The sequence below is a fragment of the Triplophysa dalaica genome, chromosome 18 (genome assembly GCF_015846415.1).
Source record: "Triplophysa dalaica isolate WHDGS20190420 chromosome 18, ASM1584641v1, whole genome shotgun sequence".
Classification (NCBI taxonomy): domain Eukaryota; kingdom Metazoa; phylum Chordata; class Actinopteri; order Cypriniformes; family Nemacheilidae; genus Triplophysa; species Triplophysa dalaica.
The window spans coordinates 18,065,500-18,079,407 of NC_079559.1; the positions used below are offsets into that span (position 1 = coordinate 18,065,500).

At 36.5% G+C, this 13,908-nt stretch overlaps 2 protein-coding genes across 2 annotated transcripts in view; both read right to left on the reverse strand.

Moving 5' to 3' along the window:
• Positions 1 to 5,070: 5,070 nt before the first annotated feature.
• Positions 5,071 to 9,152, reverse strand: fam110a (family with sequence similarity 110 member A). The gene is made up of 2 exons (XM_056729453.1): positions 8,967 to 9,152; positions 5,071 to 6,904 (listed from the first exon to the last, which is right to left on the reverse strand). The coding sequence occupies exon 2, from the start codon at positions 6,801 to 6,803 to the stop codon at positions 5,517 to 5,519; it is 1,287 nt and encodes a 428-aa protein (XP_056585431.1). The 5' UTR covers positions 6,804 to 6,904; positions 8,967 to 9,152; the 3' UTR covers positions 5,071 to 5,516.
• Positions 9,153 to 10,993: 1,841 nt separating this feature from the next.
• The window catches only part of prickle3 (prickle homolog 3), a 31,205-nt gene continuing 28,290 nt past the window's right edge, over positions 10,994 to 13,908 (reverse strand). Inside the window, 2 exon segments of the mRNA XM_056730096.1 lie at positions 10,994 to 12,295; positions 12,298 to 12,458. Coding sequence (XP_056586074.1) covers positions 12,038 to 12,295; positions 12,298 to 12,458 — 419 coding nt within the window. The 3' untranslated portion in view covers positions 10,994 to 12,037.

A 13,908-nucleotide genomic window follows, 5' to 3' on the forward strand; every position in this document is an offset into this window, starting at 1 on the left:
CAGAAACATGTTGAGATATGTATATGTAAATTTCAGCACTGCAGGAAACATACCATTCACTTTGGAGAAGTCAGATTACAGAGACAAATCAAAGACGTGTGTGGGCAGCTGTGTGATGTAACAGCACTTTGATATCAATAATAAGCATGAGAGCGCAACTATGGAAGTCCGCTTATTTGCCTATTACATAAAAAGCTTTCGCTGAGCCCATATTCGGACGTTAAGTCTGACGTCACGCACCTTCATATATGAAAAGTCATATATTGTTTCCGGGTCCAAACGCTCAATGAGATGCTGTAGGCAAACAACAAAAAAATATAATATACGCTCACGGAGAGCTGTAAAACTATCGGAAAACCACAATCCAAAGCTTTATCTTCCTAACAAAATCCAACATGGCCAGTCATTCATTTTTCATAATTTATTGACATATTGATGTCGGAGATTTCGTGAGACGTTAGAAACGATGAGTTAATAAATGCTCCGCTTTAATATGCGATGTGAGTAAACAGTGCTCGTCAACAGCTGTTTAAGTTGTAGCCCCGCTCGAAATGAATAGAGGGTATATGGACGTGTCATCACTTTACCACATGAACACCACGTGAGCACGCCGGAGCGCGCCCTCCTGTACATCACTCATCAAAATGACTTCTTACAATGTCAGGAAACGCATTTCCGCGCAACATTGCAGTGTCCAGGAACGCCGGATTTCTATGTAAATCGTAGAGAAGTCGTAAGGATCACCGTCGAGTCCAGGTGCTTGTAATTTCAGCAAATACTTGCATGTTTTAGTCCCTATTACTTCCAATCCAATTCTCCTATAAGACGATAGCTATGCTAGGTGTTTTTCCACCCATGGGAGTGTCCCTTATTTATCCTTATTTGATTTGGGACAACTTTGAACAACTGTTAGACCATAAATTTAAAAGTTGTCAAGCCAATGTAAAAAAGCGCAGGTCACTGTAAAAAAGCACAAATTTCAGCTGCCTTCAATTTTTAAGTTGTCATAAAGCTATTGGATTTAACTAAACATGTTTTTTACAGTACATTGGACTTGAGTCCCGGCTCATGGTCCTTTCCAAGCTCCTGTTCCCCTCTCTGTCATCCTGCTATTTCCTAAATCTAGTTTAGTTTTGTACATTTTAGCAATCTTATCTCTCTTACATGTGAAATGCTCTGTAATTTTCCCATTCACCATCATCTCTCATTCCCTGTGTGTTTATATTCGCTCTAAATCTGCAGACGGAGGGCGTCTTTTGTGTCTTTCTTTGATCCTTATCATGATGTGTGAGATGCCATAACTGACCCACTTGTTGGGTATCTTTTAAGCAGGAGTGGGCAGACCCCAAACGACAAGCTCCTACCATGGTGCGGACACTGTGAAACCTAGATGTTCTATATATTAGGTGATATAAATTATAAACCAACATGTCTATATAAAGAATCGACTAATTTATTTTAAATTCCTGTGAGTTGGTTATAATGATTATTTTTAATTAACTTGAATTATTGGATATTAAGTACACACAACTTAAAAGTAGAAATTCTTTTTGTTAAAAAATTTATCCTTGAATGCTTGGTGAGTTACCACAAACGTTTACAAGTAAAAAAATCCTCCTTGTCCAAGTTACTTAAAGAATCGAATTCCAATTGGGTATTTTTTCTCTTTTGTACTTTAAGACAACAGAAATGTTATGTTAATTTCTATGACCAATCTCTCTCTCTCATGGCAGTACTGTCAATGCCATTGGCTAGTCTTTCTTACATCTTCCCAGTTGCAGCATTTCACCACAACCGAGGGTATGGCAAAATTTCCTCTGTCCATACAACAACAACATTCCAAAGTAATGGAACCATAAATTATACCACATCTTATCTAAACAAAACGTGTACAAGAATCCACAAAACTGAATGATTGCGCGAACATGCACCAAGACTAACAGATAACAAACCCTACCCTCATAACATTAAAATATCTACTAATCCATCTGCCATTTTACTGTGTGTGACAATCGCTTCAAACCCACAGCCAGATGTTATCATTCAAAATGTTGAATTGGTTTTGTGTCCATGGGCGGACTGACATTCTGTTAAAGTCCAGAACTGCTTTCCCACCGACCACCTACGGCAGTGGTGGACTGGCGGACATATTATAAACGCGAATGCACTCAACGTGAAGGCATTAGCAAGTCGGACACATATGCATGTAACGCAATGTATATGTATCATGCAACAAAGAGTATGTATAATTTACCCGTGTAGTCCCTAGTTGCTAGTGCCATGCTCTGACCATTGAGTAACAGTAAAACTTTAAGTAACAAGGTTACTATGGCCCCAAAGAAAACAAGATATGTTTTGTTAAACAGACAAGATCATTTTTTGTGTTTGAGGAAATTTGCCTTAACATGTTTGGCTCTTTTCCGCTACACATCAGCGCTCTGACTGCCACGTAAAATGTGCTAAAGAGACTTTAGGATCTATAGGAATATTTGGAGTTTGTTCCAATTTATGATTCTATCATTCAATGGTATTGTAGAGCATGGATCTGGGCCCACAGACACATGACGACATAAAACCAGAAAACTAGGAATTTAATTGTCATTGAGGTTGTATCGGGTGAACTGTCCAGCAAGATACATGTGCTAAAGCAGTCTGATATATAAAAACTATTTAAAGAGAAATGGAATGGGCACATGAGAAAGAAAACAGCGAGGTCAAATCCGGTCTTAAAAATTTCTGCCGCACTTGTTTCCTGTTCTTAATAACAGGAAAGTATGAAAAGTAAAATGTTATGCGAATTTTGTGACCATGTAAATGCTGTGTTTATATGCAATTCTTATAGCTAAGAGGGAACGGCACACTAATAAAACCCCTGCATTTGTTAATGTTGTACAGAACAATGCCTTACGGAATACAACAACAGTACAGACAATGATTGTTTTAAATTCATTTTTATTTCTAATCTTGCAGGGCTAATTCTTCATTATCAAACCGTGCAATACTGTCACATCTGGTTTTGGATTATCATTTAATGGGGTCATTTGACTCGGCTTAAGCGAAAATTATTGTTTGCTTTAGATGTAATACAATGTTTATACACGATTTAAGGTTAAAAAAGGCTGTCTTTTCCACATACCATGAATGTTTGTATCTCCTCTTTGCTCCGCCTCTCTGAAAGGGCGTAGATATTATAAAAAGCTCGCTCTGAAAAGCGAGGTGAGCTATGATTGGCCTGGTCACTAGTGCGTAGTGATTGGACGAAAACTGCACGGAAATGTAACGCCTCTTACCATATTCGGAACATCAGGCTGTGCCGGCGACGGTACAATGAGATTTACAAAACCGCCCACCTTACATTTGGGCGGTCTTAGTCAAATCATACCACGAACTGACGTAGATTTGTGGGGGTGTGGTTACACGAGGCGTTTCAGGCAGGTCTGGGTTAGCATTTGCTTTTAGATAGAATGTATCTTTTGTTCCGACACTTACATTTTTTTAATTTTACGTGTCTAATACATGCATGGGCAACTTATAACACACCAAAGACGCAGAAAAACACATATTTCCGCCATATGACCACTTTAATAGCACGATCTGATGCGCTTTGAACTTAAAGGGATAGTTTTTATTTTCTCGGCTTCGAGTTGTTCCCAAACTATATACATCTCTTTGTTTTGATGAACAGAGATATAAACTCACCTAAATGATTATTAGGAACATCATTTACATTTAGTCATTTGGCAGACGCTTTTATCCAAAGCGACTTACATTGCACTTATTACAGGGACAATCCCCCTGGAGCAACATGGAGTAAATTGTCCTGCTCAAGGACACACTGGTGGTGGCTGCTGGGATCGAACTAGCAACCTTTTGATTTACCAGTTCAGTGGTTTAACCCACTAGACCACCATCTCCATACATCATACTACACCATGGAACACCATACTAATACTGTGTTCAACCCCCTTTCTCCTTCAGAACTTCCTTAATTCTACGTGGCATTGATTCAACAAGGTGCTGAAGGCATTCTTTAGAAATGTTGGCCCATATTGATAGGATAGCATCTTGCAGTTGATGGATATTTGTGGAATGCACGAAGATCCCGTTCCACCATATCCCAAAGATGCTCTATTGGATTGAGATCTGGTGACTGTGGGGGCCATTTTACATTTCTGAATAAAGACGATTTCTATTGATTTATTATTTGTAAGAATATGACAATATCTGGCTGAGATACGACCGTTTACAACTCAGGAATCTGAGTGTTTAAAAAAAATCTAAATATTGAGAAAGTTGCCTTTGAAGTTGTTAATCAGGGGCACCGTGACAGGCCATCCACTCACAAAAATAACATTTTTATATATTTAAGGTAGGAAATTAAATATCTCCATGGATCATGATCTTTTCTTAATATCCTAATGATTTTTGGCATAAAAGAAAAATCGATAATTTCGACCCAAACAATGTATTTTTGTCTTATACTAAAAATGTTCTTGTGCTACTTAAGACTGGTTTTGTGGTCAGGCTCTGGACTTTAAAAAATAATTCTGTGGGCTTAGTAAATATCACAAAAATAAACAGCTATATTATTATATATTTTATTAGCTTAATAAAATCTTTTCATTAAAATCATTTAACTGAATTTTTTTTGTGGGACACTAAAAATTCAACAGTTAATTTCTATTAAATGTACATATATTATTTAAGTGTTTTTAATGGAAAACATAAAGGAATTAATACACTTAATATTTTTGGGGAATTCTTGAGAATATTTGAGTTACAAAGATTTTCTTATTTTTTACTTACATTTACTTAATTTAAACAGTATTTCATTGATTTCACAGCATAAAATTTACTCAGTTTTTTGTGTAAATTGTTTCACGTAAAATCACGGTTACATGTCTGTGTATATGTTGCCCAAAAACATTGGGGTCACTGTCCCAAAAACATTAGTTTATGTTTGTATGATACATAAAAATGAGTTTTAATGCAACGATAAACAATGGCAATATTCAAAATTGTTGCATACAGTGTGGTAAAATAATAATAAATATTCATCATTAGCTGCAATAATGGCCATGTTATTGTATTAAGATTACTATACACTGCAAATTCAAGAAACTGTTATTGTTTGAAAACATGTGTTCCCATGCTAACAAGTGATTCTTAGCACACATTAGACACTAAAAAACAATGGGGACAAACAAAAAAGACATTATAGAGACAAAAACGTGTTTTGCTGCACTAGTCGAACCAAAAAGCATTTCAATATACTGGTTATTTTCCAACACATTTTAAACACTCTCTTTATCTGCCATCAGTGCACCAAACTCAAGCCATTTGTTGTGCCAATGTTGTAATGTCTTTTCAAGTGGGCCACTCAAACAAACATTTATCCCTGGCACTAAAATGATGCACAATAAATTCTTTATTGAACATGATAGTTTAACTTTCTCAATGCTTGTAAAGCTGCTTTGAAATACATTTGAATTTAATAGCTTGAAGTTGAGGACTGCCTACATATTGGCCACCTTGGGACTTTCTTTGGCCTGACGCATTCCATAAAGCCACTTGATAACTCGTGCATTTCTTTCTATAACAGAAATGCCATAAGCAGGGCGTTCATCTTTTGCTGTGTCTTCTTCCTCCTCTTCCTCACCCTCGGCCGTACGCTCAGATGTCGGGGCGCTGGCGCTGCGAAGACGTGAAACAGACACAATATCGGAACCTGGTCTTGCTAGTTCCTTTAAATCGGAGGGGTTAAGTCCGCAATAATTAAAGAAGCGCTCAATTTCCGCCCCTGCCCGTGAAAAGCAGTCGCTGACATCCGATTTTGACCGTGTCAGCGAAGGACGCTTCCTGGAGCTTGTTGATGAGCGGTCAGTGATGGCTGGAGATGGTGGTGACTGGAAGTCATGAAGTAATGGGGGAACCGAGGTTGGAGTCATTTGGGTAGGAGATGTACATGACGCAGGTTCAGTGTTTGGTTTAATGGGGGAAGGTTGAGAGTTAAATGGGCTTGATGGAGATTTAGAAGAGGGTGAGATTTGGGCAGGACTGGACGGTGGCTTAATGGGTCCTCGAGAGGCAGTTGTAATGTTTTGAAGACGTTTTAAATTAATGTGGTGCTGATTTTGCTGTGTGTATGGCCTGAGCAAACGCAAAAGTTGCATTGGAACCTGCGGCATGGTGGGTTGCCCTGGTGTGCGGATTTGAAGCTGTGGTCTACCAGCCATCCTCGTTTGAGGTAACTGTGGCCTGACATCGACTCTCCGTACGGTCATGACGGGACATCCATTAGCACCTAAAGCATCTGCTTTTCCTTGACTTGTTGGAGACGACACAACTAAAGGTTCTTTCGACACATTTAGAGTTGGAGAGGGGGGCTTGCATGGGTCAGCATCCTCTTGGACTTTCACAGTGATGATGGGTTGCGTAGACAAAGCAGTGGTGGTTGTATCGTCAACACCATCGATCAGTTTGCAAAGGTGTTCCAGGTCAAGGGGAGGAGTCTCAGACTTAGTGGGTGGTGCAGGGACCTTCCTTGTCGGCTGTTGAGCACCTGGTCCAGTCTGGCTGTTGTTGGAGGGACAAGTGACGGGCTGCTGTTTTTTTAAAGCCACCTGCTGTGTCTTGACATACTTGACCTTGTCCGCTTCGAGACGTTCTACTGCACTGGGTTTGCGTGTCCCTGGAGATGATTTGACTGGACAACGGGACTCTAGGTTCCGACTTGGCACAGCAGAAGTTTCAGCCAGCTTTAGGAATCGCCGTGGAGACGGTTGAAGAGTGTCAATTGACATACTTGGAAACAAACAACTTCAACTTCTTTGCTCAGAATAAGCCAGTACCATTCCTCATTAACTCATCTGGGATCGAAACACTGGATTACTTTCTTGTACGCCTGTGGAAACAAGGAGAAAGAGATCAGTAAAAGACAATTCGAAACACTAACAGCCCTTAACTTCAAGTTCACGTTATTAGGTATAGTTAAGTAAAGTTCAAGTATATTTTTAAATAGACTCTATGTGAGGGTACTAATATCAATGTACTAGTGGTATACATGTACACTACTTTAATACTTGGGAGTAACTTGGCCCACTTAAACTTTTAAGCATATTTTAAGGGAAAAACTAGTAAAATACATTTGTTTAGTACTGCAAGTGCATGGGTTTACTGATATCTATGGCTTCAATACTTCATTAGTACTGTTTTTGGTTTATGAAAGTACCCTTTGATGTATACTCTACACGAGTATACATAATGTAAATATATTTTTCTTTAAGTAAACTTACCATCATATGTTACTATTTAGATATTTTGTTGCACTCACAGCGTACATATAGTCCTATTTAGGTATTCATTTTTATACTTGAAGCTCACCTTTAACTGTACCTTAAGTAGACAAAAAAAGAATAGGTTCAGTTCTATGCATGTTTTATTTACTCTCGTCTCTTAAGCTATCCCACGAGAAATTTCACTTGTAACTATATAAACTTGTACGTTTATTATATGATAAAATATGTTTGAAGTATGTGACTGTGAAAAGTATCTAACAGGCTACTTAATCAAAAGTTAATGAAAATTAAAACTCAGAATCCTTTTGAAGTTAAATATTATCCATCCCCTTTGCATACATACATACTGTACATACTTTCAAACAAGCAGCCAAAAGATTGTTAGTAAAGAGTCTAAGTAAAGACAACTGATGTGCCCTGAAGGTTATTGATGGATGAGCAGGATGAGCAACCATTATGAGACCATGCAGCTCATTAGGATCCATTAGTAGTGGATTAAAGGAAACAATTTCTGTAGTATATTGATGTAATTTATCAATGTCTCATTGTTAATGCATGATAAAGTATAAAATCAGTGACATCTTTTTAATGCCACTATCTATGATGCATTCTTTATTTAGCAAACTGTGACATGAAAACCTCCCTAGAGCTAGATGCTTTTGTTGTACAGTAGGACAGTAGGAAATATTAACTAAGCAGTTGATATCCTATGGTCGTCAAATGGTTTAGGATGAACAAAAAATAAGTATGGAAATGTCAAACAAATGTAGATATATGGATAATTTAGATTTGTCAATTTGATGAGAAATGTTTGAGTTCATCTTATATATTACTGACTTTTTGATTGCAGACTTGGCAAAGCTTAGTTTTTGAAATTGTTGGATTTTTTCTGAACCTAAAAATAAGACATTTGTGAGTTTTCTGGATGTTTTGCTCAATAGAAATTCCTGAAAAGCCATACTTAAGCGAAAGTTTATATATGCTCTTTAAGCAATTTCATTGATGTCCATTGGAAATAATTGTGATATTAAAGAGAACTCCTCGGTGGTTTTTCATTCTTGCCCCCTAGTTCATTTGATAACCCAATGGAAATTTTATTCCATCAGATAGTATTTAGCTTAAAGTGGTTTTGTTCAAAACACTACTCAATTTATGTCGACCTATAAAAGATGTGATGCAGACACATAAACTCAGTGTCTTAATGTTTATCATTCCATTTTACCCAAGAGCAGGCACTCCACCTAAGGTTAAAGTGCACTTTCTCACTCGCCTCTGCCTTCTTTCACAATCTATTATTCTTTTATTTCACACTGCTCTTTCGTTTTCTCCTTCATCAATATTTCGAACCCATTCTCTCTACAAGTCTCTTTCACACACAACAATGGAGTTTGTTCCGGAGTAAGTGGACTAAATCATTACCTTAAGGCAAAAAAGATAAGGTAAACAAGAATTAATGTAACATGAGATTTCACTATTCACCATTCCAAGGACAAGAAACTACATGTCTACCTGATCCAGAGATAGATCTAGAATCAGGAGAGTAAGGAATTTAGGAAGATATGACTAAACAAAGCATGTATGTTTCTGGGATAGTCTAGATGTGGTTAAAAGTTTTAGAATTGACACACATTCACAGACAGAACCACCTCAAATACTCCAAACACATACCTGTGATTGCCTCTGGGAACTGAACTGGACCAGCAAACTGTAAATGTAGATATATCCACTGCTCTGTCGGCATACAGCAACGATTCGGTTGTCTCTTCGTTTGTGTGTTAGAGACAATAAATTCATACACGGTACATGTGTTTGTTAAGGAGAAAGTAAAACTTGCTAGACCAGTTTGCCTATCTCTACAAAGACTCCTCCTGCCCTTTTTTCCGTTCCTGTCCAATCAGAAACTCATTTGCACACCAGGAAGTATGTCCCATATAACCTTTGAGTCACCTGATCACAGAAGAAAGGAGCAACTTTGTATTGAGAATACTGTCATGCTGTCTCTTGTCCATAATCTTTTTTTGGTAAGACATTTCCATGAAGGAAAGGCAACAATTTCATGCCAAAGAAAATATATAGAAAAATGACGGTCACGGAATTATATCATGTTTGCTTAAAGAGGCACATTTGACCAAATGTTTACAGTGTGGTTTGAGAAATAAAGCCAGGATGGTTATGAGACAACCCAGTGTAGGTATATCTTGAGTGTCATTTCAAAGCAAAAGCTGTCCATCATAAATGGGAATTGGATGTAAACATGACACTGCATGTGCTGTAAAAAGTAGCTGTTGTTTAACTTTTTAAAACTTCTACAGACAGTTTGAACGGACCCACACGCCTAGCCCAAAGTAGCTTCTGGTCTGTTTTTTTGGTTATCGATGTGGCTTAGCGGCTAGTACTATAACAATAATATTTAATTAATATGAATTAACATGACCCTGCGATGGGTTGGCACTCCATCCAGGGTGTATACTGCCTTGATGCCCGATGACTCCTGAGATAGGCGCAGGCTCCCCGTGACCCGAGGTAGTTCGGATAAGCGGTAGAGAATGGAATGGAATGGAATTAACATGAATATTTTATTGCATATAACTTGTTTTAAATCAAATTTAATTTAACTACTCAACAGTTATTGATTCTTAGCGGAAGTCTACCAGAAGTTTGGGGGACATTGCATTTGTTTATGTTATTACCCCTGAAACCATAGGGCTTTTTCACACCCTTACAGAAATGACAAATGAATTTCAGAAAAAATTCACATGTGTACAACATGAGTTTTATACACGTGCAAAAACACTTGTGAAATGCTTGTTTTTGGAACATTTTTTTGTGAATCCCATGGTTTAAAAAAAAAATGTTCCAAAAACATACATTTCACATGTGATCACATGTGTTTCTTGGACATGGGAATTACATGTGTCTTTAAAGGCAGCTTTACATTGTTGCAAAGCAGCTTTAGAGTAAATTCATATTAGGACAATAGAGCAAAAGACCAAGTTTGTGGAATACATGTAATTTTTGTCTATAAAATACCATTGAATTACCACAAAATTACTTAAATGTACAACGGCTTTATTAAGTTGGAAAAATAATGTCAGCAGACTCCAAGCCGAAGGCAAGTGTTCAAGTTGTTAAGGTTAAAGTGGTTTTTCTTTTTCAAAAGATTTTAAAAACTCCTTGGTCTCTAAAGGTAGGACCAGCCAACATCTGTATTAAGATTTAAACCACCACCAGGGTGAATTAAAAAAATTACAGTCCATAACGGGAAAGTTCATATAAAAAAACAAAATTACTTTTTGTCGATAGCAGAACACAATAACATTTGAAAAATGTTAGTTAGTACTTTATATGTATAAAAATTACACTTGTTAATTTATATGAAATTTGTATATTTAAAACATGTGGATATTACGTGCCTTGTTTATCATGTTTATACTATTGTCTAATGTCTTGTTTTTGTCATTCTCTCATCTTTATTGCTGCTAATGCACCTCAATCACCCATGCATGATCAATAAATCTGTTTTACCATATAACAACCTAGAGTCCCCACATTTAAAAAATAATAATTGTTTCCAACAAGAAAGAGTCACCTACAGGTTTGGAATGACATGAGGATGAATACAAAAATACAAAATTTTGGGTTAACTATCCCTTTAACTTACAATTGTTTGATCGCTTTTTGGAAATACAAAAAGAGAATGTCATGTGTCTTTATTAAAATTCTCATTTACACATTGATTTACATATCATACAGTTCATGAATATATAAAATTGACATATTACCATTTCACTATATCCTGGAGTGGCCTTATGTTTGCTTGTTTTCATTATACTAAGTTATAGCAATACCATAGAAACATTGTGGAATATTCTCCTACTTAACCTGTGTTACTTATAAAGCCACGACAATGCATATTTAAATACAGTAACACAATAACATTGCATTTGCATTTCAATAAGTTTCATCTTGTTAAACCTTAAGCAAGTGCAAAAAAAATCCTTTCAAAACTAGTCAAGCAAGATGCAACTGCTCACTAGTTCAAGTAACTGGTTTCAGGTTTGGCTAATACCAATTTTAAAATGTAATGGTTCAGTAGACATAGAGGGGTTAAATCAACTATGATAACACTTTGTAATTGTAAAAAAGAAAATCTATTTTTTAAATAATCTATAATCTTTCACATAGAAGAGAACAATGTTTGGAATCACCATATAACGTATGTGTTTTGCATAAATAGAATATCAGGATGACCAATCCTAGTTGTCAAAATGTGCGATATACCACAAAGCACACTTTGTGGAATATTGTATCCCACACTACAACTGATCTTCTATAGTGCTGAAGGAATCGGAAAATATATCAGCTGGTTAACTCTTTCTGGATAAGACATTGCCTTTAAAGAAATATACAATGACATTTTTACATAAAATGAAACCAAAGTAGGGTAAGAAATGTTCATCGGTTCAAATAATAATATTGTAGTAGTAATTTGACAACAAGCACCCTTTTGAAACTAAGTACTGGATCCTCTGTAGTCGCATCAAAAAACAAATACTGGTATGCAAATGAACAAAGTGTAAGATAATTTTATTTTTACCATACAAAATGTGATTTATAAACTTTAATGACCTTTGTTTAAGACTAAGCATCTACTTGGTTCAGTTGAGTTCATAAAATTGTGTTGATAGAGTCCAGAATGTGCCATAAATCCACAGCAAGTCCTTTTAAGCGATGATGTCTCAGGATAGTAAGCAGTTGTCTTTTTCTTTCGTACTGAGACTCTGTGTTCTCTTCCTCCTAAAACTTCCTGTCCTGCTTTTCTTTGCTTCCTCTCTTTGTCCATCGCTCTCTTTTTGTCCACCTGTCAGCTGCGGCGGCAGAGGAATACGCTCGCCCATAAAAAAGCCTTCCTCCTCGGAATCTGTGGAAGATGAGCAGGTTGAGCATGACTCTTCGTGTTTGTAGCGAGTGGAGTGCAGGGTCAGCCTGCTGTGTCTTTCATCAGGACGCTGTTGGACCGGTGTCTGCAGTCTCCTTCCCTGGATTCCAGGATGTCCAGCCTAGGTCTGTCACTTTGTGAGCCTCGAAAACGCTTTGCATGTTTCTCTGTGCCAACGTGGCCACCATGTCCACGTCGGAGGCTGCGATGGTAGGACCCATCTGAAACAGACATGAGATTGATTTGATAATGTTGATGTGTTTTTCCTTCTATTAAAAATGAAGAGTTAGCCTAATGCAATCATCATAAACTTCTGGAATTTCCAGTTTATTGCTTTTTGGTTTCAGTCTGTATATTAAAGTATATTGAACATTGAACGGAATACTACTACGAAACGGAAAAGAAGACAATCACAACTTCCGTTTCATGGTGCCTCATAGTTGTCTAAAATCCTAAAAGATCCAACAAATAATACATATTGTGTTGTTTATTTAAATGTGTCATATATAATGTTGAGTCAGGAATTGCAATTTTGACTGCTTACTGTGGGAAGATAAATGTATCTTATCTTAATAAGGCATTTTATATTAAAGTGAACCGGAAGTGGCGATCTCCTTTTCAGTACACACCATATTCTGACACTTTTATGAGTGAAACGGACTGTCAAAGAAAACAAGGTATGGCTTGTGTTTTCCACAGATAGATGCTCCTCCTCCATAGGGAATTTATTGTCAAATTACAAGCAGAGAAATTCCTCCATTGCTAAAGTTATTGTATATGTATATTATTGTAAGATGCTCGTCACTCTAAACATTTTAATGGATAGACGGATTTATTGTTACCTCATGAGCAGGCTAGTATAATCATTGTTAAAGCATGTCAATTCATGCTTAAGAAAAAAAATTACATTAACATTTGAAAAACAAACTTCCTCTAGAGAGCATACGGGCTCAGAAAATTAACAAAATTACATTTGTTAAATAATAAATATGTCATGATATGAAGATTAAAATAAAACATTTTTTTTTTTAAGTGATCATTATTTATTTATTTATTTATTTATGTTTGTGTGTTGCTTACTGTTATCCTTGTAAAAATTCAATAAAGGAAACAAAAAAGATAGAAAATAATAAACAGAAAAATATAAATGCTACTGACATTAAAATTAGTAACCCCAGAAATCTTTAGAAGTGCTTAAATAAAATGCTTAAATGCCAAATTTATCATAAAAGCAATAATGTTTGTACAAATATGGTCAATTTCACAACCATGCTTGCATTTGGTTACAGGCCTGGACATGTGCAAAATATTAAATAGTCTGCCATCATAATGGCACTTTGTCAAAATGTGTAAAAATCCCTAAATTCAAAAACTGTATAAAGAAATTGTACATGCACTGTTGAGCCCCAGAAGTAATAAAAGTAAAATGAGGTATAATAAACATCTATTTAACATCTATATAACTTGTGTGCTCCTAGTCTTCTGAATCTATTACAAGAACCAATATTTTAACTGGATTGGCCGACAGCTTTCCCCTCTGCCATAGCATTTAAATGTCGTATGTGAGCATTCATGAATGAAATGTTATAAAATGCACAAGAACCAACAGCATCTGGAAAAACAAACATCAAACCTGGTGCTACACCAAAACTGTATTATTTCAGAAGTCTC